Source organism: Thalassophryne amazonica, chromosome 1 (genome assembly GCF_902500255.1).
Source record: "Thalassophryne amazonica chromosome 1, fThaAma1.1, whole genome shotgun sequence".
Taxonomy (NCBI): domain Eukaryota; kingdom Metazoa; phylum Chordata; class Actinopteri; order Batrachoidiformes; family Batrachoididae; genus Thalassophryne; species Thalassophryne amazonica.
In genome coordinates, this window is record NC_047103.1 from 64,066,554 (window position 1) to 64,091,307 (window position 24,754).

At 41.8% G+C, this 24,754-nt stretch overlaps 1 protein-coding gene across 1 annotated transcript in view; it reads right to left on the bottom strand.

Annotated features, from left to right (window-relative positions):
* Positions 1-24,754, bottom strand: part of ipo4 (importin 4) — a 93,665-nt gene that overhangs the window by 44,882 nt on the left and 24,029 nt on the right. Inside the window, 11 exon segments of the mRNA XM_034171129.1 lie at positions 4,179-4,292; positions 4,878-5,048; positions 7,194-7,282; positions 7,382-7,491; positions 11,809-11,862; positions 11,993-12,148; positions 15,695-15,778; positions 15,926-16,027; positions 16,142-16,207; positions 16,348-16,527; positions 17,201-17,330. Coding sequence (XP_034027020.1) covers positions 4,179-4,292; positions 4,878-5,048; positions 7,194-7,282; positions 7,382-7,491; positions 11,809-11,862; positions 11,993-12,148; positions 15,695-15,778; positions 15,926-16,027; positions 16,142-16,207; positions 16,348-16,527; positions 17,201-17,330 — 1,256 coding nt within the window.

Consider the following 24,754-nt stretch of genomic DNA (forward strand, 5'->3'; position numbering starts at 1 on the left):
TCAAAAATGTTGAAATTGGCCCTATCCCGCAATGATAAAGAATCCTTAAAAAAATTACTGGATCCGGATCGTGTTCCGGATCATTACCAAAATTTAATGACTTCTAAGTTAGGCCAAGATACACACCTGGTAAAAGTTTAATTGAAATCCGTTCAGGATTTTCTGAGTAATCCTGCTAGCAAACCAACCAACCAACAAACAAACAGACGCGACCGAAAACATAACCTCCTTGGCGGAATAAACCAGTTTTGTATAACTGAGGGTAATTCACAAGAGCAATAAGCCTTCATCTAGTGAAGTAATAAAAGGCACATGTGAGTTACTTGCACCCTTTGATGAATTCACATGACTAAATCAGCACTTTCACATAGTTTCCTTTAGACAATTGAGGGGATAAATAAATGAACATTTTCAAGTAGCTGAATGTGGTGTACCCATTCTCTGACATACGCAACTTGACAAAAATTGCAATATGCACAGTTTCTCCAATCAGAGCCACAAAAGCCCCCAACTGTCAGAACCGTCATGAGTGTCTTGGTGACTTCCCTCACCAGTCTCCTTCTTGTACTGTCACTTGGCTTTAGAGAACTGAATGCATCAGAATGATTTACTACACACTATCATACTGTTTGTACGGTGCATCCAGAAAGTATTCACAGCGCTTCACTTTTTTCACATTTTGTTATGATACAACCTTATTCAAAAATTTATTTTTCCCTCAAAATTCTACTCACAACACCCCATAATGACAACATGAAAAAAGTTTTGAAATTTTTGCAAATTTATAAAAAAAAAAAAAAAAAAACTAAGAAATCTCATGCAAATAAGTATCCACACCCTTTCCTCAATAGTTTGTTGATGCACCTTTGGCAGCAATTACAGCATCAAGTCTTCTTGAATATGATGCCACAAGCTTGGTGCCCCCATCTTTGGGTAGTTTTGTCCATTCCTCTTTGCAGCACCTCTTAAGCTCCATTAGGATGGATGGGGAGCGTCATTTTCAGATCTCTCCAGGATTCAGGTTTGGGCTCTGGCTGGGCCACTCAAGGACATTCAAGAATTGAAGCCACTCCTTTGATATCTTGGCTGTGTGCTTAGGGTCATTGTCCTGCTGAAAGATGAATCTTCACCCCAGTCTGACGTCAAGAGCGCTCTGGAGCAGGTTTTCATCCAGGATGTCTCTGTACATTGCTGCATTCATCTTTCCCTCCATCAAGAATAGTCTCCCAGTTCCTGCCACTGGAAAACATCCCCACAGCATGATGCTGTTTCTCATGGACTGAGAGCCCTTCAGGTGCCATTTGCAAACTCCAGGCAGGCTACCATGTGTCTTTTACTAAGGAGTGGCTTCCTTCTGACCACTCTACCATACAGGCCTGATTGGTGGATTCATGCAGAGATGGTTGTCCTTCTGGAAGGTTCTCCTCTCTCCACAGAGGAATGCTGAAGCTGACAGAGTGACTATGGGGTTCTTGGTCACCTCCCTGACTAAGGCCCTTCTACCCCAATCGCTCAGTTTAGACGGGCGGCCAGCTCTAAGAAGCGTCCTGGTGGATCCAAACTTTTTCTGTTTACAGATGATGGAGGCCACTGTGCTCATTGGAACCTTCAAAGCAGCAGAAATGTTTCTGGACCCTTCCCCAGATTTGTGCCTCGAGACAATCCTGTCTCAGAGATCATAGACAATTCCTTTGACTTCATGCTGTGGGACCTTATATGTAGACAGGTGTGTGCCTTTCCAAACCATGTCCAGTCAACTAAATTTACCCCAGGTGGACTCCAATTAAGCTGTAGAAACATCTCAAGGATGATCAGTGGAAACAGGATGAACCTGAGCTCAATTATGAGCTTCATGGTAAAGGCTGTGAATAATTACGTACATGTGATTTCTTATTTTTTTTCCAATGAATTTACAAAAAAATCTAAAAAAAAAAAAAAAAAAACCCAAGACATTTTTTTTTTTTTTTTTTTTGCATTGTCAATACAGGGTATTGTGTGTAAAATTCTGAAGGGGGGGGGGCAGATTTCATCCATTTTGGAATAAGGCTGTAACATAAAATGTGGGAAAAAGTCCAAGACATATTTAATAACTTGGAAATGTTGCTGTACCCATCCTAACTTATTAAAAATAAATAAATAAAAAAGAGTAATAAGTGATCTGTCTTAACAATCCATCCATTTTCTAATATCACTTACTCCAATTATGGGTCACGGGGTGCTGGAGCATATCCCAGCAGTAACTGTAAGTAGAGTGTAAGGCAGAGGGCGCCCTGGACCAGACGCCAGTTTATCAAAAGGCCTGTATTAACAATAACGCTCATAATTTTGACCCAAAAAAAAAAAAAAAAAGAGGACCCGTGTACACTTAATCTAAAATTGTTGCTAAACCCTTCAAATTAAAGAAATAATCTACAAGCCCTGGCAAAAATTATGGAATCACCGGCCTCGGAGGATGTTCATTCAGTTGTTTAATTTTGTAGAAAAAAAAGCAGATTACAGACATGACACAAAACTAAAGTCATTTCAAATGGCAACTTTCTGGCTTTAAGAAACACTATAAGAAATCAGGAAAAAAAATTGTGGCAGTCAGTAACGGTTACTTTTTTAGACCAAGCAGAGGGAAAAAAATATGGACTCACTCAATTCTGAGGAATAAATTATGGAATCACCCTGTAAATTTTCATCCCCAAAACTAACACCTGCATCAAATCAGATCTGCTCATTAGTCTGCATCTAAAAAGGAGTGATCACACCTTGGAGAGCTGTTGCACCAAGTGGACTGACATGAATCATGGTTCCAACACGAGAGATGACAATTGGAACAAAGGAGAGGATTACCAAACTCTTAAGAGGGTAAATCATCATGCAATGTTGCAAAAGATGTTGGTTGTTCACAGTCAGCTGTGTCTAAACTCTGGACCAAATACAAACAACATGGGAAGGTTGTTAAAGGCAAACATACTGGTAGACAAAGGAAGACATCAAAGCGTCAAGACAGAAAACTTAAAGCAATATGTCTCAAAAATTGAAAATGCACAACAAAACAAATGAGGAACGAATGGGAGGAAACTGGAGCCAACGTCTGTGACCGAACTGTAAGAAACCGCCTAAAGGAAATGGGATTTACATACAGAAAAGCTAAACGAAAGCCATCATTAACACCTAAACAGAAAAAAACAAGGTTACAATGGGCTAAGGAAAAGCAATCGTGGAATGTGGATGACTGGATGAAAGTCATATTCAGTGATGAATCTCAAATCTGCATTGGGCAAGGTGATGATGCTGGAACTTTTGTTTGGTGCTGTTCCAATGAGATTTATAAAGATGACTGCCTGAAGAGAACATGTAAATTTCCACAGTCATTGATGATATGGGGCTGCATGTCAGGTAAAGGCACTGGGGAGATGGCTGTCATTACATCATCAATAAATGCACAAGTTTACGTTGATATTTTGGACACTTTTCTTATCCCATCAATTGAAAGGATGTTTTGGGATGATGAAATCATTTTTCAAGATGATGATGCATCTTGCCATAGAGCAAAAACTGTGAAAACATTCCTTGCAAAAAGACACATAGGGTCAATGTCATGGCCTGCAAATAGTCCGGATCTTAATCCAATTGAAAATCTTTGGTGGAAGTTGAAAAAATGGTCCATGACAAGGCTCCAACCTGCAAAGCTGATCTGGCAACAGCAATCAGAGAAAGCTGGAGCCAGATTGATGAAGAGTACTGTCTGTCACTCATTAAGTCCATGCCTCAGAGACTGCAAGCTGTTATAAAAGCCAGAGGTGGTGCAACAAAATACTAGTGAGTGGTTGGAGCGTTCTTTTGTTTTTCATGATTCCATAATTTTTTCCTCAGAATTGAGTGATTCCATATTTTTTTTCCCTCTGCTTGGTCTAAAAAGTAACCGTTACTGACTGCCACAATTTTTTTCCTGATTTCTTATAGTGTTTCTTAAAGCCAGAAAGTTGCCATTTGAAATGACTTTAGTTTTGTGTCATGTCTGGGATCTGCTTTTTTGCTACAAAGTTAAACAACTGAATGAACATCCTCCGAGGCCGGTGAGTCAATAATTTTTGCCAGGGGTTGTATAATCGAAACTGCTTGACTCATTGTATTTAAACTCTATTCTTAAAGTTTTCTTATGTAAACAAGTGTTTGACCAAACTTACCTATGGCACCTATGGCAGACACAGCCAGCTCTTTAATTCTGAGGTTGTCTGTGTTATTGAGGGCAGACAGCATTGTGTCCATCAGTGTCGGCAGGTATGGCTCTATCTCTTCTCCTATTAACAGGCAAAAAAAGGAAGAGAGATAACGCAAAACTTCATACACACACACACCCAGAGTAACCGGTAAAATCACCTCCAAAAAAAAAAAAAAGTCAGAAAATGGTGTGGATTACAAGTCATCACAGACAAATGGGATGTGGACACACTGAGCATCAACCCTGCCTGCAGCTGCCACATGCATGTGTCACACGTGCGTGATGTGAAGCTTGCATGGTGTGAGTGGGTCCACTAAGAGTGACACTCTAGTCTGCCCCCCCCCCACACACACACACAAAATGCAGCTCTGCTCACATGCCCTGCTGGGTGCTATGTCATAACTACAACAACTGATGTGAATAAGAAGGAAAATGAGGAGTGCCACAGGGACATACAGATTGGATTTAGTGACTTTCTATAATGTGGACAGTTAATCAGTGAGATCAAATTTGGATCAGATATGCAATAAGTCTGACTGGAACTGGCAGCCTGAACAAAGCCAAAGTATGTCCATACTGTTCTAGTAATGACCATTTCCACCCACTGAAGATGTTAAAGGCCCAACAGTTATGTTTAAGATACCTTAGGTTTTTTTCAGCTTACCCAAGTTTTCCATGAAGTTCTCGAGGGCATAAAAGGCTTTGGTGACGTGGCCTACTTTGGTCTCGTTTATGGACGTCAGGTAGCGTAGAAGCAAAGGCATCAACTCATCACAGAATTTACTCACATCTGGCTGGAGAGAGAAGAACAAAGAATCAGTAAAACAGTTTAAATCTAAGTTATAAGAATTAATGTCCTCTGCAAAAATGAAATTTAAAGCAAAGATTATAACGATAGCATAAAGTGCTGGTTAACTAAGTAAAGAACTATTTGCATCAATGAGAATTCATTCCCAGACTAACAATGTTGCATCATGTGTCAGTTGTGGATCCTCAAGTGCAGATCCAAGGGCTCTTAAGAACTAGTTGTTTTACAATACCAAGATATGTGGAATACCCACAAAATATTTACTGTATTTTACAATTAAAGCAAGGCAATAATACAGTAGACTCTCATTGGGCTGCTTTATCAAAACTTCAAATTCATTTAAACTGAAGCACCATGCAGCCTTTTATTCATATAACATTTCATTACTAATAATGTTTTAAGTCTTGAATTTAGCTGCCTCATCCCCGTGGGCACTGTATTAGTACAATATTGACCTGAGCACCAATGTTACTCTTTCACAATAAAGTGCAGTCTTGTGTTCAGAGTGTAGCTGCTATTGGTCGCTGCCCTGCTGACAGCTAGGAAAGATCATGACCCAGGATCCTTTCGGGGGACATAAAATTAACAGGCTAACTGGGCAGTGTCTGGGGTGGTATTTGTCTGACTTCCCAAGGTTTGTTTCCCAGTAGCTGCGTTCCTTGTCAACCTAGTGGGGGTACCTTGTGTCCCAGCAACCTTGTAACACATCAGGGATGCAAGATGCTCAAGTAGGTGAGTGAGATGGATCCCACTGTACTGCAAGGTGTAATTAAAGATGTAATTCTGCTCAGTACTTTACGAGAGTATGCATATGTTGGAGATTGACAAATATAGCCAGGTCCATAAGTAATTGGATAATAACGAGTAATTGGGATTTTTTTGTTGTTGAATCTGTACACAACCACAATGGACTTGAAATCTAATAGCAAAGATGTGTTTGTAGCATAAACTCAGTTTTAATTCAAGGTGTTTGACAAAAATATTCTATTAGTCTAGTAATTAGGACCATTTTTTCTATCATCATGACGTGGCAGAGAGAAGGATTTTCTGACAAAAATGTGTAATTTCAACTACAGTTTGGAAGAATGCACATGGAAAACTCAGATTTAATTTTTGCCTGTCTGAAATCCTTCTCTGTTCCACTCCATGACGCTGCAAACTGGTGGCACCAAAGACAAAGTTACATTGAGTTCAGTTTCTTCAATAACAGTCACAGACGTTTATAACTCCTTCAGAGTCTTGGTGGCATTCCTCCTTGGGCCCCGTAAACATGGCGAAGGGTTTAAGCATAACTGCAAATGTTTTGCATCGTATTAACATTTCATCCACATGGAACCATTTTTGGTGGCCAAAAACTCTCCTTTTGAAAACAGGCCGTAGAGTGGATAATCTGAAAACGCCGCCTTGGTGTTTTCGTCTGGACAAGCAATATGCAACCTTTTGAGACTATGTCACAGCCCCGCCTCTCCAACCTCTGGCGTCTGCAAGACGACAACTAACAACAACAAAAAGTGTTTTTATAATTAATTTTCTCATTGAGCATACTTTAACAAGGCTTTTCGTTTTGGTGGATCCTTAATGGGATTTTACTGTCATCACTAGTAGAATGCTGAAGAGATGAAGAATGGCTGTGGTGACGCTGGCATTAATAAAGGGACTGTTGTGATGCTAATAAAATAATTTCAAGATTTTCAGACAAACGTTTTTTCTTGCTGGCTGTGGGACAAGTGTCCTCCAGCGTGGGCTGAGAAATGCACCAGTCGGGCTCCATACCGTGAGCATCAAGAGGAAAAACAACAACAGTGCTCTGAGAACATAACATCCACTGCTGGAAAATGCTCCTTTGGTACAAGTGCTTGCTACATTCTGATAACATTTCAAGGTATATGAGGAGTTCATTTCTGAATGCAGACACAAATTCATGAAACTGGCCATGTCTGGGTTTGTTAATCAAGGGTCATAACTCTGCCAAAATGTGTTAATCTTGTATAAGATTACAATATGTGTATTATAAACCTATAACAAGGAATTGCATCAAGTTTCCTCTCAATCCAGTGTTTGAGAGGAGATGGTGGTGAATGTGAAGGATTTACATCTATGTATTTTACCATTTCTGTTAGAATAAAAAGTCTCAACTCACGCAACACCACTCACCTGGAGGTATTCAGAGACTGCCAAGTGCAAAGAGTCCAGAACTGCGCACCACCTGACTACTGTCACCAAGACTCTCGCACACAGTCCGCAACACTGAGGACAGCATCCTAACACAAGAACACAAAAGATGAAATCTTTGTTACAGAGCAAACCACTGCTAGTGTTATTCACCAATCGGATCACAAAACATGGTTTCTCAGACGTACTTGGTGCGCATGTGATCAGCACATCCTTCAGCCAATACAGCCAGGACACATGAGCCCTCCCTTCTTCTCATAGGGGTTTTCACTGGTCAGCATGCCTGAGTGAGGGGCATCTAGAGGCGACAACACAACAGGTGTCGCAGAGCTCTTGCTCGTTTCAACCACAGTTTACATAAACCTGTGTTACAATATCTTCACATCATCCTTTCATGAATTGAGTGTAATGAGGCCAAGACACTAAGCAACAAACCATCAAACACAGTGTGGGGGAACTCAAGTCTGCAGCTCCAGGCAGCTTTGAGCAAATTTTTGCCATACTGCATGAGGTTCATTCCCTCTGTAAATCTGGAACTGCATCAGAAAGGGTATCTGGGGTGTGTGTGTGTGTGTGTGTTGTCCCCCTTATGCCAAAGCAATATGCAAACCATAAAAGTTGGCCGTTCCATACTACAAGTGAAACTGAGAAAAGACATGCTGTGGTGACCCAGAAGAGGAGTATAGCTGAAAGAAAATCATTTTAATACTGTGATGAAAACTCATAAATCCTTCACATAAAACCACACACACACTCATCTTCAACTGCTTATCCAAGATCAGGTCATAGGGGGCTGGAGCCTATCCCAGCAGTCATAGGGCATGAGGCAGGGTACACCCTGGACAGGACGCCAGTCTGTCACTGGGCCACATATAGACAAACAAACACATTCACACCCACATGCACACCTACAGATAATTTTAAAGTGTCCAGTCCACCTAACCTCCACGTCTTTGAGTGTTGGTGGAAGCCGGAGCATCCGGAGAGATACCACACAAACATGGGAAGAACATGCAAACTCCACAGGTGGGAATCCATCTCATGACCTCTTTGGTGTGAGGCAAAAGAGCTATCCACTAAGCCACCAAGTGACAAATGTAACAAGCTCATCATGTAATGATCATTTTTACTTCCAATGAGTTGAAGTTAAAGTGTAAATGTTAAATTCATATCAAGCTGGTCTGGTTATTCATTCATTCTCTGCTCTCTGTCTAACGTTTCTACCTGACATCTGCTGGCCAATCGTCAACATAGCACTTGCATGTAACAATAAAAGATGTCATGAAACAGTAAGCCACTGTTATGTATGTGTAATAATAATGGTTCATTGTGCATCTTGAAATTTTTAACGATATTTCATTTAAAGACATTAATAATATACTTGTGTTATAATGTGATTGTGCCATAATACTGTATGTAATAGAGATCTAAATTTGGAAATGCTTGTGCAATTAAGGACTGTTATGAAAATAGTTGTACAAACTGGTGGGGATTTGGGCGCTTTAAAAGTTTTAATTTAAAAACGATCATTTCAGCGGTATTATGGTGCATTTACATACAGGCAGGACGCGTCCTGAATGTCATTTTTCTGTCATTCCTGGCATATTCCTGACATTAACGTGACTTAACGGATGTGAATAGGTTTCTTAACAGTGTGTGTCGGTGTGTGATATTCATGATATTTGTGGAGCATGTTTTCAGCTGTCAAAAAATAAATAAATAAATAAAAATCTTCCACGAATGTCACGCACCACCCTCATTTTGCCTCATGTCGTGGAGTTCGCAACTGAGCATGCTGATACGTGTTGATTAGTGGTGATCCTTAATAGAGCGTGACAGCATTTGTCGTGGTTCCTGTGATGGTCCTTGGAGCCCAAACTGTCACGCGTTATGAATTGACACAAACTGTCAAGTTTTGACACGAATTGTAACACAGTGTCACATTCCACTACGAATCACTGTTTTCTGTCACGCATGCACAATTAAACCCGGCTGCACTGCATTCAGTTTCATTGCTGCAGTATGCCGAAGAGGAACAGTGATGCCAAGTGTCTTTCCACACTTCCTGTTGATGCTCCTCAGGATGCTCCTGCAGGTGTTCCACCTGCTGTTGGGCCTGATGACCAGGAGAACGAGTCTGAGCTTCCTCCAGTCTGGCTCTCTCTGTCTCCTCCTCCTCCTTTCTGCGCAACTCCATGACACAGAGCTCAACTCAGCATGAAATCACAAAGTTGTTGTTCTGCTGTGGATTCATCTGGGTGTTGAGGAGCAATATGGAGCGATGTGAACTGTTCAGCAGCTGACGGTAGGATGAATATGGGGTGTGTGTGGAGACAATTCACAACATTCCTGACAGAATGTGCTCAATATTCTTGACCATGTGTCATGGTTTGTAATAATTCACCAGCGACACGTGCCATTAATCGTAACGCATGGTAACAGCTTGTGACAGTTCCTTAGGACTCCTGACACCTCCACCCAAATGATCACATTCATGATCGGCGGCCAAGAATGTATACTTTGTGGCATTAGTGACTTGTCGCTGTTATGTGTAAAGGCAGCATTAGGCTCGAGTCTGTTCCTCTTCTTTGTTACTACCTCTCCAGTTTTGGAGAAGACTCTCTCACACAGCACAGTAGTTGATGGCATGTGAAGATAGATTTTGTCAAGCTTGTAAAGAGTTGGATAAACAGCCGCCTCCATCGTCTCCATCTCTCTTTTCCTCACGCTCTCAAACACTCACTACACAAACATTTTCTAATGTTCTCACACTCACTTTACACTTATCCCCTAACTAACCTATTCATCTTTCTCTGGATGCGTACTTAATATGTGTAAGTATGTATGTGTATGCAAGCATGTAAATCAGTATGTATAGTGTCTGAATGTCTATGTGCCAATGTGAGTGTATGATGGTTTGTTTAATTTAAAGGTAATCTGACCTAAATCTCTCTTTGGCTGTCAATCAATGAAACTATAGTAATAACACACGCTAAAACTCTCCTCCTCTCAAAAGACCCATAAAGTATAGAGTATAAAGCTCCACATGGATATTTCACACACACGTAACAGCATGGGTGTGTTTGAGCAGTACGGTCGCTTAGTGGTTAGTGCTGTTGCCTCACAGCAAGAAGTTCATAGGATCGATTCCGACCTGTGGCCATTCTGTGTGGAGTTTGCATGTTCTCCCCGTGTTTGCGTGGGTTTCCTCCGGGTACTCCGGTTTCCTCCCACATTTAAAGACATGCAGGTTAGGTGAAATGGAAACTTTAGAATTGTCCAGGTCTCCCTTGCAAAAGAGGTCTTGATCTCAATGGGACAAGCCTGTTTAAATAAAGGTTAAATTAAATAAAATTAAAAACAGAAGAAACGATAAAATGCAGATTTAGCAGGCTAACATATCACATTTGCATGGAGACAGTCTGAAGTAAATTCATCGCAAAGACAAGAGTTTGATTTATGTGAAATAACTTAACATTAACTGACAAAGAATTCCACCAATAACATGCTATAATAAGATCAAAGAGTAACTGGAAGTGTGAGCTTTTTCACATAAATGATGATTAAAAAAGGTCTGAGCAGCGTTTTGGTCCTTTTGGTCGAACCAGCCCCATTTGAATTTATTCCTGACAAACTTGAATCTCTTGCAGCCGAACAATTTTTCATCCATTTCCTTTGTGGTTTCAACATGACATGGAGTTCAAAGTAAGATCTGCAACAATGTCTCCCATTCTCTGCTGTGTGGTCGAGCGGCACCTCATTACATTATCTTGAATCAGAACGCGAGACTTAATATTTATTGCAGCGTCTCATCTGAGATGTTTCCAAACAATTTTACAAATACAGACCACAGACTAAATCCAATGCACGGCAGGAAAACAGAAATACCTTTCTTCTTCTTCTTTTGAGTTTACTGGTGGTTTGCAAACCAACACAGTGCAACACAGCCACATTGTGTTTGGATGTGGAGCATACATGGATTCTGACATATGCTATCAAAAATAACCTGGAAACATCTACCGCGTAGGTAAAAACCCAGATTTCCAGGAATTTCCAGAAAACTTTCATCACTGGTTTGACAACTCCTGCCCTGCATTCAAAGCGGTGTGACACGTCACCCATACGACTGACGCAATGAAGCATCATTTGGGGAGTTATGTGACTTTTTGCACAGTGAAGTGAGGTATCGAAGCATCTTGCAGCGACATTTCTGCTTAGAAAAACTGATAAGGTATAAAGCCATCTGGTTCGAGCATAACTTCACTATGGCACGGTATGGTACGGGTCAGAACAGTTAAGTCTGACTTGTCTTACATTTCCATCGCCAGCAGTACTGTTTGACTGGTAGACGGAGCATATAGATGTTGACATGCACGCTTTTGCGCGGCCTCGCCCTCTTCACACGGAGGCCAGAGTAACTTAACATTTTTTAAAATTTCATTTTTGTTTTGGTGGATCACGGCATTTATTTTCAATGCGTGCAGAATGCTGAAGAGTCGACTGTCATGTCAATATATTCTTAACACACCTTTACACATTCATATTAAGCAACGCAGAAATCTGAAGCAAGATATTGCCGTTATTCACTTTCCTGTCAAACATCTAGACAACTTACCAGCTGTTGAAACAGTTTCTCTGGAGGCATATAGAGTGCCATAACGTCAATAATCTGCAAATACAGAGACATTTAAATGAAAAATATTACTTCTATTCTGCATTGTATCTCAATAATCATTCTATGTGGCACAATGGTAAAACTGCTGAATGAACAGCTCCCACAGAAGAACATATTTCTTCACCTTAGCAGACCACTGTTTAGGATTACAGTCATCTGTGCCATTGCCACTATCCTCGTCCTCGTCCTCTGGGTCCTGCTGACCAGGCGGTGGTGTTGCAATCAAAACAGGAAAAATGGCCTGTAGGATGGGGTTCAACAACTTCTGCTTCAGCACCACCTTCACAACAAAGACAAAAATAATATCTATATTATAATAGCTACGTGGCCTCTGTGCTTGTGCATGTGTATGGCTCCGATCACGGAGAAACCAGAGAGTGCTGATATTTGCCATTTGGTATGCTTATATATTTTGGGTTAAGGATGAACGATGCAAAAATGGAAAGTTGATAGCACAAATATTTTTTGAGAGATTAGCTATTTTAGCTAACCAGTAAACAATGACATTGTGCTACGATGCAACATGGGAGGTCAGAGTTTTAAACATTGTTATTGCGGTTCATGTTAGTTTAACAGTGTTAGTGTTACTTAGATATGGCCCAGTCACATGGCACACGACTATTCCTGAACGAAGGGAAGAAGTAAAAAAAGTCACAATTCGTTGCGAAAAGGTGGATGAAAGAGCTTTTATCACCGAACAGTCCGCGAAGCAAGAGCACAAAAGGGACGAAAGAGGAACTTAACAAAACCGAAGCTCACGATGTCGATGCTTTAACGAAACGCGCCTGGAGCCACAGCTGGAGCAGTGTGCGTCTGCATCTCTGCATTCCAGGACTCGGCGCTGGTACGAAGCTCATAGCACCTGAGTCCTGGAGAAACTGCAAACAGAAGCTATGGAGATCTGTGTGCACATCGGTGGACCACCTGCTCTGGTTCCTCGTCCAGAACAAAAGAGGGATCATCTCCATCATTATCAGAATCCACACTGTCGACACACTGCACGCTCCGCCTTGCTCCAATTAAAAAAAAAGTGTGCTGTGGTCACTGCTATATCACAGTATTATATTCTAAGCCATATATATTGATTTATAAAGATGATTGAATATATCAGAGCAGTAAATTAATCGGTGCGTGTGAACGCGCGCATTGACTCACATGTGCGGTTATTTCACCAGTTGATCACTGATCCACAATGTGAATTCTTCCTTCCAGAACAGCTCTTTATATCATCATTTTGATTCATCTACCTGTTGCCACATGTACAGAAGGACTGGATTGTCATTCCTACACTCATTGTTATATTTAATACAAAATAATAAGCGCACGCAGCAGCTCCTGTTGCCGCTGATGCTGCATTCAAGGACCGTCGGAAATTACACAATTTTTTTGTTGTTTCAAATTCAACAGTTGCTTGTGGCAAAATAATTAATTATATCCACACAAAAGATTAATTCTGGCCTATGTAAGGTGCCTGAGCCCATTGAAGCTGCTCCCCCCAAACAATCCAAGCAAGCAGGCTGAGTTTGCCCTGTAATTTCCGACGGTACATGAAGCAGCAGCAGCCTCAGCGCTCACAAACGGGCTTCTGCACTGTCTGAAAACATTCAGCTGCTCCAACGAAGTCAAATTAAACAATAACGGTACAAAAACTACACAAACGATTAAAATACATCAAGAATGACAGCAAAATGAGACACAGACGAATTGAGGTTTTTGTTGCCCTTCGTTCAAATTTTTCAACACTTTAAAAATCCTGACGTAGCGCCAGCTGCAGGAACGAAGCTGCGCGAAGGTTAAACGATGCCAACGACAGTCAACGAAAGTCCAGATTTCTTGTTTCGTCAGGGCTTCGTCACCCTTTGTTAAGTGCCGTGTGACTGGGCCTCAACTTGGTAATCAGCTTACTTAAGTGTCATGTTGTTGTTACCATGACTGACTTAAGGTTCATGTTGAATGCTGCCAAAACAGAACATTGATACGACTAGTATTTTTGGAGAAACAATGAATATTAGCTAACATTGTTAATTACATTCTGAACTAACATGCCATTCCAGCAGGGGGTGGTAAATCATCTTTATATTAAAAGTGTGAGTGTGTGTGTGCATTCAATGCAAGTACATAATATAACTGTAAATACCTTACACTTATTTACATTGTGGTCCATTTAAAATTCAAATGACAAAACAGAAGTAAAAATAAAATAATGATAATAGAGTGTATATGACAACAAGAACCTAAACAATTTATAAATACATTAAGACAGTAAATTAAAATTTAAAAAAAGTAGAGAAGCTTGAATCTTCGACTGGACTGGGTTGCTCGATGCAAGGACGTTTCGCTTCAAATCGCAGAAGCTTCCTCAGCTAAAATTCTTGCTCTGGAAGTCTGACTTCTGTCTGACTCTTGTAGAGAAGAATAAAACAGAAGCCAACAAAAGCTGGAGTTTTAAACCTAACCAGACCCGTCCTACTGAGAGGCAGACTGCTATAGGCTAGTGACTAAACAATAGCTCTAATTAGCAACTATTGTGCTCTAGTTAGCACACCTAATGACAGGACAGCTGTCCCTCTAATGATGGATGGATGCCTTTCTGATGGCTCCCTTGATGACGTGAATGACTCATTACCATGAACAAAAGACTGAAACTCCTTTGACCTGAGTACCCCATTGTCTCAAACCATTTCTTCTCTCTGGCTAAGAGAGGGCGCCAGTGGACCTCAGTCTGCAGTTCATCTCCACCTAAAAGACAGTAACCACACGTTTGAGGACAAGGAAGTTAAAATATTAGCCAGAGAGAAGAAATGGTTTGAGAGAGGGGTCAAGGAGGCATTCTTTGTGAAACGTTTGAAACCCAGCCTTAACCGGGGAGGGGGTCTGAGACACACTTTATCCCTGTTTACAATGGGGTACTCAGGTCAAAGGAGTTTCAGTCTTTGTTCATGGTAATGAGTCATTCACGTCATCAAGGGAGCCATCAGAAAGGCATCCATCCCATCATTAGAGGGACAGCTGTCCTGTCATTAGGTGTGCTAACTAGAGCACAATAGTTGCTAATTAGAGCTATTGTTTAGTCACTAGCCTATAGCAGTCTGCCTCTCAGTAGGAGGGGGTCTGGTTAGGTTTAAAACTCCATCTTTTGTTGGCTTCTGTTTTATTCTTCTCTACAAGAGTCAGACAGAAGTCAGACTTCCAGAGCAAGAATTTTAGCTGAGGAAGCTTCTACGATTTGAAGCGAAACGTCCTCGCGTCAAGCAACCCAGTCCAGTCGAAGATTCAAGCTTCTCTACTATGGAAACCACCTGGACAACTGAGAGCCTACACAGAAATATTTTAAAAAAATTACACAATTAACAGGAAATAAAAGGGCTGAGTTCCTCTTCTAAACATTATTGAGGTCTAAGGTTCTAAAAACATTCTGGACTCACACGCCATTCCAACTCATTATACAAGCTTTGCTTAATTTATTACCACCCTTGAAAAATGTCAGCTACCTATTTTATAAACACTACCCAATCTGGAGCCCGTAGGCAACAAGCTAGTTTAACTTAATTCAGATCAATTCAGCCAGCCGGACACTGCATGGTGATAAGACAGGAAAACATGTTACTACAGGACGGTGCCAAAGCACGAAGCGCTGCCGTAGGCATTTTGTAACTGCAATAAGATTCTGCATATTAACTAATTGGGGGTCATACTGCTCAACTTCAAGCATGATCTAAACTTCTGTGATGAGATCTGTGTTGTTTTTTTAATCACGAGTCACATCAGTTAGTGCTTTCAGGATACACACAGAACTTAATTTATAGTACCTGATGGGTTATTTTACCTTGCTTTTCAGCTTGATGAGGAAGACGATGCAGGAGAGAGCTTTCACTCGCAGAGAGTCACTCAATGTGGTATCAGTGCCAACCTGACTCAAACACACACACACACACACACACAAAATACACATCATGACATCACACTTCAGAAAGAAACAATGTTAACCTCAGACACTTTGATCTTAAAAGTCAGTTTCACAACTCTAAAAATGAGAATAAAGATGTTCTGCTCTCACCTCCAAGAAGAAATGGACAATCTCAGCAACATAAGGAACTATTATAGACACTTCACTCTCCATCAGTTCATTAAAAACCTCCATAGCCTCAGTGGCTTGGTCCTATGTAGAAACAAGCAACCCAATCAGTTTATTTTTTAATCCACTCCATCAAATACAAAATTGTAATCTCACCAGAAGCTATTGATAAGATTAAGTTACTTAAATCACATGTACCTGACTGGCCTTAATGAGGTGTTTCAGAGCAACAATGAGACTTGAGATGAGAGAACGCATCTGATTCTGCAAAGGAAAGTAATTGCGATCTACTTAAAATGTTTTGAATCATTAAAATATGTTCAAACATGTTCTACACTTGTCTGGTTTTCTTAAAATTAATATTAACTTTTTACTGTGAGCTGTCAAAAGGAATAGTGCCTCACCATCTCCTCTGAGCCGGTGTAGGCGGTTATGGCCGTCAGGGTGAGGATACAGTAGTACAATGCTGCTGGGTTGTTGTGGTCTTGCAGCACAGCACCAAACAGCTGCAGCAGCTGGGAGTAGTACGGCTGGAATGCTTCAGGGTTGGACTCCACTACCTTGTTCAGCAGCAGGAGGCCAACCTGGGACAAAGCACAGATTCCAAAAATGAATCAGCCACTACATTTTCATTCACAGTGCATGAAGTGCCATTCCACAGCAGAATGTTCAGCCAAATTTCCCAAGGTCTGAGCACAAATGTGGCAAGAATACACCAAGTTTTGGGATCATGACATCATACTTCCTCGTAGGCCCACAGCGTACTCTCCACTATGGTGCAGTTCAGTGCAGCTGCAACGGCGAGGACAGCGTACAACCTTCTTTCTCTGCAGTGCTTTCTCACAAAGAAAATCCACTGGGTGCATTGCCTTCCGTGTGTCACAAGTCCAGATCACACACCCACGCTCACATGCCCAGATCACAGCGCCATGTCCACATGCAAATGCATGCACTCACTTCCAGACATCTCTCTCGGCTTGAACCTGATTGAGTTTGGATGCATGTGTGCCGGATTTGAATGCTACCCAGCTAGAAAGCAATCCAGATTGAATCTAGCTCAAGCCGACTTGGAAACCCAAGTCTGAACAGGACTTTATTTCTTTATGAGCTGGTATTCCCCGTCCCCCAATAATCCAGCAAATAAGTGAATTTTGATATTTATAGATGCTGTAAGATAAAGTGTAAATCCTTGTCAATGTTTGGCTGGAGGTTGTAGACTCTTTCTCACACACATACACACCATTTAATTTTCTGTACCTGTCTATCGTGAGGATTGCTGCTCTTGGTGGATTCATTGAGGAGCTGCAGCAGTGCTGGCCAGTGGTCTGGTGTCTCATGTCTGACCATCACTGCAGTAAGTTGGGAGATTGAATGCTGCACTGTGTGTCTACAACAAAGATACATAAATATCAGATTGACATAACCAGGGATTAAAGTGTATACATATATATATACATACATATATATATATACATACACACACACACACACACACAGAAATTTTTTTTTCACAGCCAACTCCAATAGTTCACCATCTACCTTTTTATAGGAACCCTTCTGCAATAGCGTCCTAGAGTTTAAGTTAAAACAAGGTGGCAATAGCAAATAAAACTGCAAATTGTTCTTCTGCTGAACAAGATTATATTTCACTCACTAACCACTGCTGCATCATATTATAGAAAGACTTTAACCTCCACATTATTTAAATACTTCAGGATAAAACACATTTATTTATTTATTTATATTATATATTTATATATATATATATATATATATATATATATATATATACACACACACACACACACACACACACACATATATATACACGAGGTCTATTAGAAAAGTATCCAACCTTATTTTTTTCACAAACCATATGGATTTGAATCATGTGTGACTGTGTCAGACAAGCTTGAACCCTCGTGCGCATGCGTGAGTTTTTCCACGCCTGTCGGTTGCGTCATTCACCTGTGAGCAGGCTTTGAGTGAGGAGTGGTCCACCCCCTCGACGGATTTTCATTGTCAGGAAATGGCGGAATGATTTGGGCTTTTTTTCCATCAGAATTTTTTCAGAAACTGTTAGAGACTGGCAGCTGGAAACCATTCAAAAAATTTATCTGGCTTTCGGTGAAAATTTTACGGGCTTCACAGAGAATAAGGACTGTTACTACAGCTTTAAGGACGGCTTTAAGGACACTCGGCGTGCCGCGCTCCGTGCCGCCATCGAGAGCCACAAACCACCGGATCATTTCTAAACGGATGGCTCTGTGGAGCCGGGACCATCGTGTGCACTTTCTCTGGTTATCACAAGAGCTGGACATCAACCATTTTCCGGCAGATTTCACTTTTAACAAGAGATTTTGTCATGGAAAGCCGAGCGGAGGCTTCGCGCGTCACGACCGATTTGCTGATGGAGCAAGACAAAGGAACACCTCCGTTTTGGTCTCACAGGACGGCTTTGAGATGGCGTTCAGACAGCTGTCGGTGTTTTTTTCCATCGAGTGATTATCCGAGAAATTGTGAATGTGCCTGGACATGCCAGAACATGTCCCGTGAGGCTTCATCATGGCATTGCTTTGCGCCATGCAGCACCGCTGCAACGTGCGAAGCCTCCGCTCCTCTTTCCATGACAAAAACTCTCGTAACAGTGGAATGTGCCGTTCATTTCCAAACTGGACACTGTGTTTTATCCGGGAAGTTGTCGGACTAGCACAGGAATTGTGAAAAGACGTGGACATCAGCACTTTTTCGGCACATTGAGACAGATGTGCGGAGGAATTCCGCGCGTCGCGGCGGTGCCGCATGGCGCAAAGCAACACCGTGATGAAGCCTCACAGGACATGTTCTGGCACATCCACAATTTCTCGGATAATCACTCGATGGAAAAACTACCAACAGCTGTCTGAACGCCATCTCAAAGCTGTCCTGTGAGACCAAAACGGAGGTGTTCCTTTGTCTCGTTGCATCAGCAAATCGGTCGTGACGCGCGAAGCCTCCGCTCGGCTTTCCATGACAAAATCTCTTGTTAAAAGTGAAATCTGCTGGAAAATGGTTGATGTCCAGCTCTTGTGATAACCAGAGAAAGTGCACACGACGGTCCAGCTCCACAGAGCCATCCGTTTAGAAATGATCCGGTGGTTTGTGGCTCTCGATGGCGGCACGGAGTGCGGCGCGCCGAGAGTCCTTAAAGCCGTCCTTAAAGCTGTAATAACAGTCCTTATTCTCTGTGAAGCCCGTAAAATTTTCACCGAAAGCCAGATAAATTTTTCGAATGGTTTCCAGCTGCCAGTCTCTAACAGTTTCTGAAAAAATTCTGATGGAAAAAAAGCCCAAATCATTCCGCCATTTCATGACAATGAAAATCCGCCGAGGGGGCTGGACCACTCCTCACTCAAAGCCTGCTCACAGGCGAATGACGCAACCGACAGCCGTAGAAAAACTCACGCATGCGCACAAGGGTTCAAGCTTGTCTGACGCAATCACACGTGATTCAAATCCATATGTTTTTTGAAAAAAATAAGGTTGGATACTTTTCTAATAGACCTCATACACATATGTACATATATATATATATATACATATATATATATACATATGTACACATATATATATACATATGTACACATATATATATACATATGTACACATATATATACATATGTACACATATATATATATATATATATATATATATATATGTACACATATATATATATATATATATACACTCAACAAAAATATAAACGCAACACTTTTGGTTTTGCTCCCATTTTGTATGAGATGAACTCAAACATCTAAAACTTTTTCCACATACACAATATCACCATTTCCCTCAAATATTGTTCACAAACCAGTCTAAATCTGTGATAGTGAGCACTTCTCCTTTGCTGAGATAATCCATCCCACCTCACAGATGTGCCATACCAAGATGCTGATCAGACACCATGATTAGTGCACAGGTGTGCCTTAGACTGTCCACAATAAAAGGCCACTCTGAAAGGTGCAGTTTTGTTTTATTGGGGGGGGGATACCAGTCAGTATCTGGTGTGACCACCATTTGCCTCATGCAGTGCAACACATCTCCTTCGCATAGAGTTGATCAGGTTGTCAATTGTGGCCTGTGGAATGTTGGTCCACTACTCTTCAATGGCTGTGCGAAGTTGCTGGATATTGGCAGGAACTGGTACACGCTGTCGTATACACCAGTCCAGAGCATCCCAAACATGCTCAATGGGTGACATGTCCGGTGAGTATGCCGGCCATGCAAGAACTGGGACATTTTCAGCTTCCAAGAATTGTGTACCGATCCTTGCAACATGGGGCCGTGGATTATCCTGCTGCAACATGAGGTGATGTTCTTGGATGTATGGCACAACAATGGGCCTCAGGATCTCGTCACGGTATCTCTGTGCATTCAAAATGCCATCAATAAAATGCACCTGTGTTCTTCGTCCATAACAGACGCCTGCCCATACCATAACCCCACCGCCACCATGGGCCACTCGATCCACAACATTGACATCAGAAAACCGCTCACCCACACGACGCCACACACGCTGTCTGCCATCTGCCTTGAACAGTGTGAACTGGGATTCATCTGTGAAGAGAACACCTCTCCAATGTGCCAAACGCCAGCGAATGTGAGCATTTGCCCACTCAAGTCGGTTACGACAACGAACTGGAGTCAGGTCGAAACCCCGATGAGGACAACGAGCATGCAGATGAGCTTCCCTGAGACGGTTTCTGACAGTTTGTGCAGAATTTCTTTGGTTATGCAAACCGATTGTTTCAGCAGCTGTCCGAGTGGCTGCTCTCAGACGATCTTGGAGGTGAACATGCTGGATGTGGAGGTCCTGGCCTGGTGTGGTTACAAGTGGTCTGCGGTTGTGAGGCTGGTTGGATGTACTGCCAAATTCTCTGAAACGCCTTTGGAGACGGCTTATGGTAGAAAAATGAACATTCAATACACGAGCAACAGCTCTGGTTGACATTCCTGCTGTCAGCATGCCAATTGCACGCTCCCTCAAATCTTGCGACATCTGTGGCATTGTGCTGTGTGATAAAACTGCACCTTTCAGAGTGGCCTTTTATTGTGAGCAGTCTAAGGCACACCTGTGCACTAATCATGGTGTCTAATCAGCATCTTGATATGGCACACCTGTGAGGTGGGATGGATTATCTCAGCAAAGGAGAAGTGTTCACTATCACAGATTTAGACTGGTTTGTGAACAATATTTGAGGGAAATGGTGATATTGTGTATGTGGAAAACGTTTAGATCTTTGAGTTCATCTCATACAAAATGGGAGCAAAACCAAAGTGTTGCGTTTATATTTTTGTTGAGTGTATATATATATATATATATATATATATATATATATATATATATATATATATATACACACACACACACACACACACACAGGAAAATAAGTATTTGAACACCCTGCGGTTTTGCAAGTTCTCCCACTTAGACATCATGGAGGGGTCTGAAATTTTCATCTTAGGTGCATGTCCACTGTGAGAGACATAATCTAAAAAAAAAAAAAAATCTGGAAATCACAATGTATGATTTTTTTTTAAATAATTTATTTGTATGTTACTGCTTCAAATAAATATTTGAACACCTACCAACCAGCAAGAATTCTGGCTCACACAGACCTGTTAATTTTTCTTTAAGAAGCCCTCTTATTCTGCACTCTTTACTTGTATTAATTGCACCTGTTTGAACTTACCTGTAAAAAAAACAGCTGTTCACACACTCAGTCAATCACACTACAACCTGTCCACAATAGCAAGACCAAAAAGCTATCTAAGGACACCAGGGACAAAACTGTAGACCTGCACAAGGCTGGGATGGACTACAGGACAACAGGCAAGCAGCTTGGTAGAAGACAACAACTGTTATGATTATTTATTAGAAAGTGGAAGAAACACAAGATGACTGTCAATCTCCCTCGGTCTGGGATACCATGCAAGATCTCACTTTGTGGGGTAAGGATGATTCTGAGAAAGCTCAGAACTACACAGGAGGACCTGGTCAATGACCTGAAGAGATCTGGGACCACAGTCACAAAGATTACATTAGTAACACATGATGCTGTCATGGTTTAAAATCCTGCAGGGCAGCAAGGTCCCCCTGCTCAAGCCAGCACATGTCCAGGCCCGTTTGAAGTTCACCAGTGACCATCTGGATGATCCAGAGGAGGCATGGGAGAAGGTGATGTGGTCAGATGAGACCAGAATAGAGCTTTTTGGAAACAACTCCACTTACCATGTTTAGAGGATGAGAACAACCCCAAGAAAACCATCCCAACCGTGAAGCATGGGGGTAGAAACATCATACTCTGGGGGTGCTCTTCTGCAAAGGGGACAGGCTGACTGCACCGTATTGAAGGGAGGATGGATGGGGTCATGTATTGTGAGATTTTAGCAAACAACCTCCTTCCCTCAGTAAGATCATTAAAGATGGGTCACGGCTGAGTCTTCCAGCATGACAATAACCCCAAACACACAGCCAGGGCAACTAAGGAGGGGCTCCGTAAGAAGCATTTCAAGGTCCTGGAGTGGCCTGGCCAGTCTCCAGACCTGAACTCAATAGAAAATGTTTGGAGGGAGCTGAAACTCCAAACCTGAAAGATTTGGAGAAGATCTGTATGGAGGAGTGGACCAAAATCCCTGCTGCAGTGTGGGAAAACTTGGTCAAGAACTACAGGAAACGTTTGACCTCTGTAATTGCAAACAAAGGCTTCTCCTCTTCTTCTTCTTTTCCTAAGCCTGTATTCCCGCTTTTGCAGGGTCGGCTGCCTTGGTCTTTGTCCTCCAGGTTTTCCTGTCCTGGGCCTCCTCCGGTCTCACTCCGAAGTGGGTCATATCTTCCTTGATGCAGTCCATCCATCTCTTACGAGGTTGTCCTCGGGGTCTCCTTCCCAGTATGCTTGCTTCCCATACCTTCTTTACTGGGTTCTCCTCTTCCATCCTGGCTACATGGCCATACCACCTTAGCCGTATCTCTCTAACCTTCTTATTTATGGTGTTTATTTGTAGCTCTCTTCTGATGTCTTCACTCCTCTCTCGATCTCTCAATGTTACTCCCTTGATTCTCCTAAGCATTCTCATCTCAGCTGACTCTAGGATTCTCTCTTCCTTTTTTCCCATGGTCCAGACCTCCGCTCCATACAGTAGTGCTGGTCTTATGATGGTGTTGTACAGTTTGACCTTCAGTCTTCTTGGCATCCTTTTGTTGTTGACTCAGGACAACTCTCTCCACTTGGCCCAAGCTGCTGACACTCTTGATCTGATTGTACATTTGGTTCCTCCATTCTCTGGTATTGTTACTCCCAGGTACTTAATCTCCCTGACCTGCTTCAGGGTTATGTTGTTTCTGTCTCTGATGTTCACCTTCACATCTCTCCTGCTGCTTGCCATGACCTCTGTCTTTCCGGTGTGCACCTTCAGGCCCATCCTTTCCATACCGATCTGCCACTTCAACCACCTCCTCTGGAGCTCTATCTCATTTTTGGCAATTACGGCCAGATCGTCAGCGAACAGCAGCTCCCAGGGCAAGCCAGTTTTAAATTCTTCACTTATCACATCCAGTATGATAATAAACAGAAATGGGCTTAGTCCTCAGTCCTTCCATATTTGGTCCTAACTACTGTTCTTGCCCCACGGTAGGTTGTCATCACCATTTGTACCAGTTTCTCCGGGACCTGTCATTTTCTGAGGCACCAATATACCAGCTCCCTGGGGACCCGGTCATAGGCTTTTTCCAGGTCCACAAAGGTATAGAAGAGCTCTTTGTTCGCTTCTAGATGTTTTTCCTGCAGCTGCTTGATGATTAAAAACTGCATCTGTGGTCCCTTTTCCTGGGCTAAAGCCAAATTGCATGTCATCTATGTTTATTAGCATGCAGAGTCTTCTATCTACAATCTTCTCCAGAATCTTCATTACTTGCTCTAGCAGCTTGATGCCTCTGTAGTTTCCATAGTCTAGAGGATCTCCCTTTCTCTTATAGATTGTGACCAATTCACTGAGCTCCCAGTCTGATGGCATTTCTTCTTCAGACCAAACTTTCTGAAGTAATGACGTCACCATTTTCACCCCATCTTCTCCTAGGTGTTTAAGTAGGTCAATGGGTAGTCCCGAGCACCCTGCAGCCTTGCCATTTTTCATCTTCTTTATGGCCTCTCTTACTTCTTTGTGTGATATCTCCTGCAGGGCCTTCTATGGGTGGGCATTCTTCGAGCTGCTCTCTCTCATTTTCAACATTCAGCAGGTTGTTGAAGTACTCTCTCCACCTCTCCTTAATTTTCTCCTCATTTGTTAGTAGCACGCCGTCTTTATTCTTGATGCCTGCAACTTTTCAAACGTCTTGTCTAGTTCTAGCCCGTTGTTTTGCCACCTTGTATATCTTCTCACTCTCCTTTGTTTCCAAGTTGTCATTTCCACACTTCCTTCTTTGCTTTTGCTACTGCTCTCTTTGCTTCTCTCTTCGCCTCCTTGTAGGCAAACAAAGGCTACTGTACCAAATATTAACATTGATTTTCACAGGTGTTCAAATACTTATTTGCAGCAGTAACATACAAAATAAATTAAAAAAAGTCATACATTGTGATTTCCGGATTTTTTTTTTTTTAGATTATGTCTCTCACAGTGGACATGCACCTAAGATGAAAATTTTAGACCCCTCCATGATTTCAAAGTGGAAGAACATACACACACACACACATACATACATACATACACATACATACACATACATACATACACACATACATATACATACACATACATACACATACACATAAACC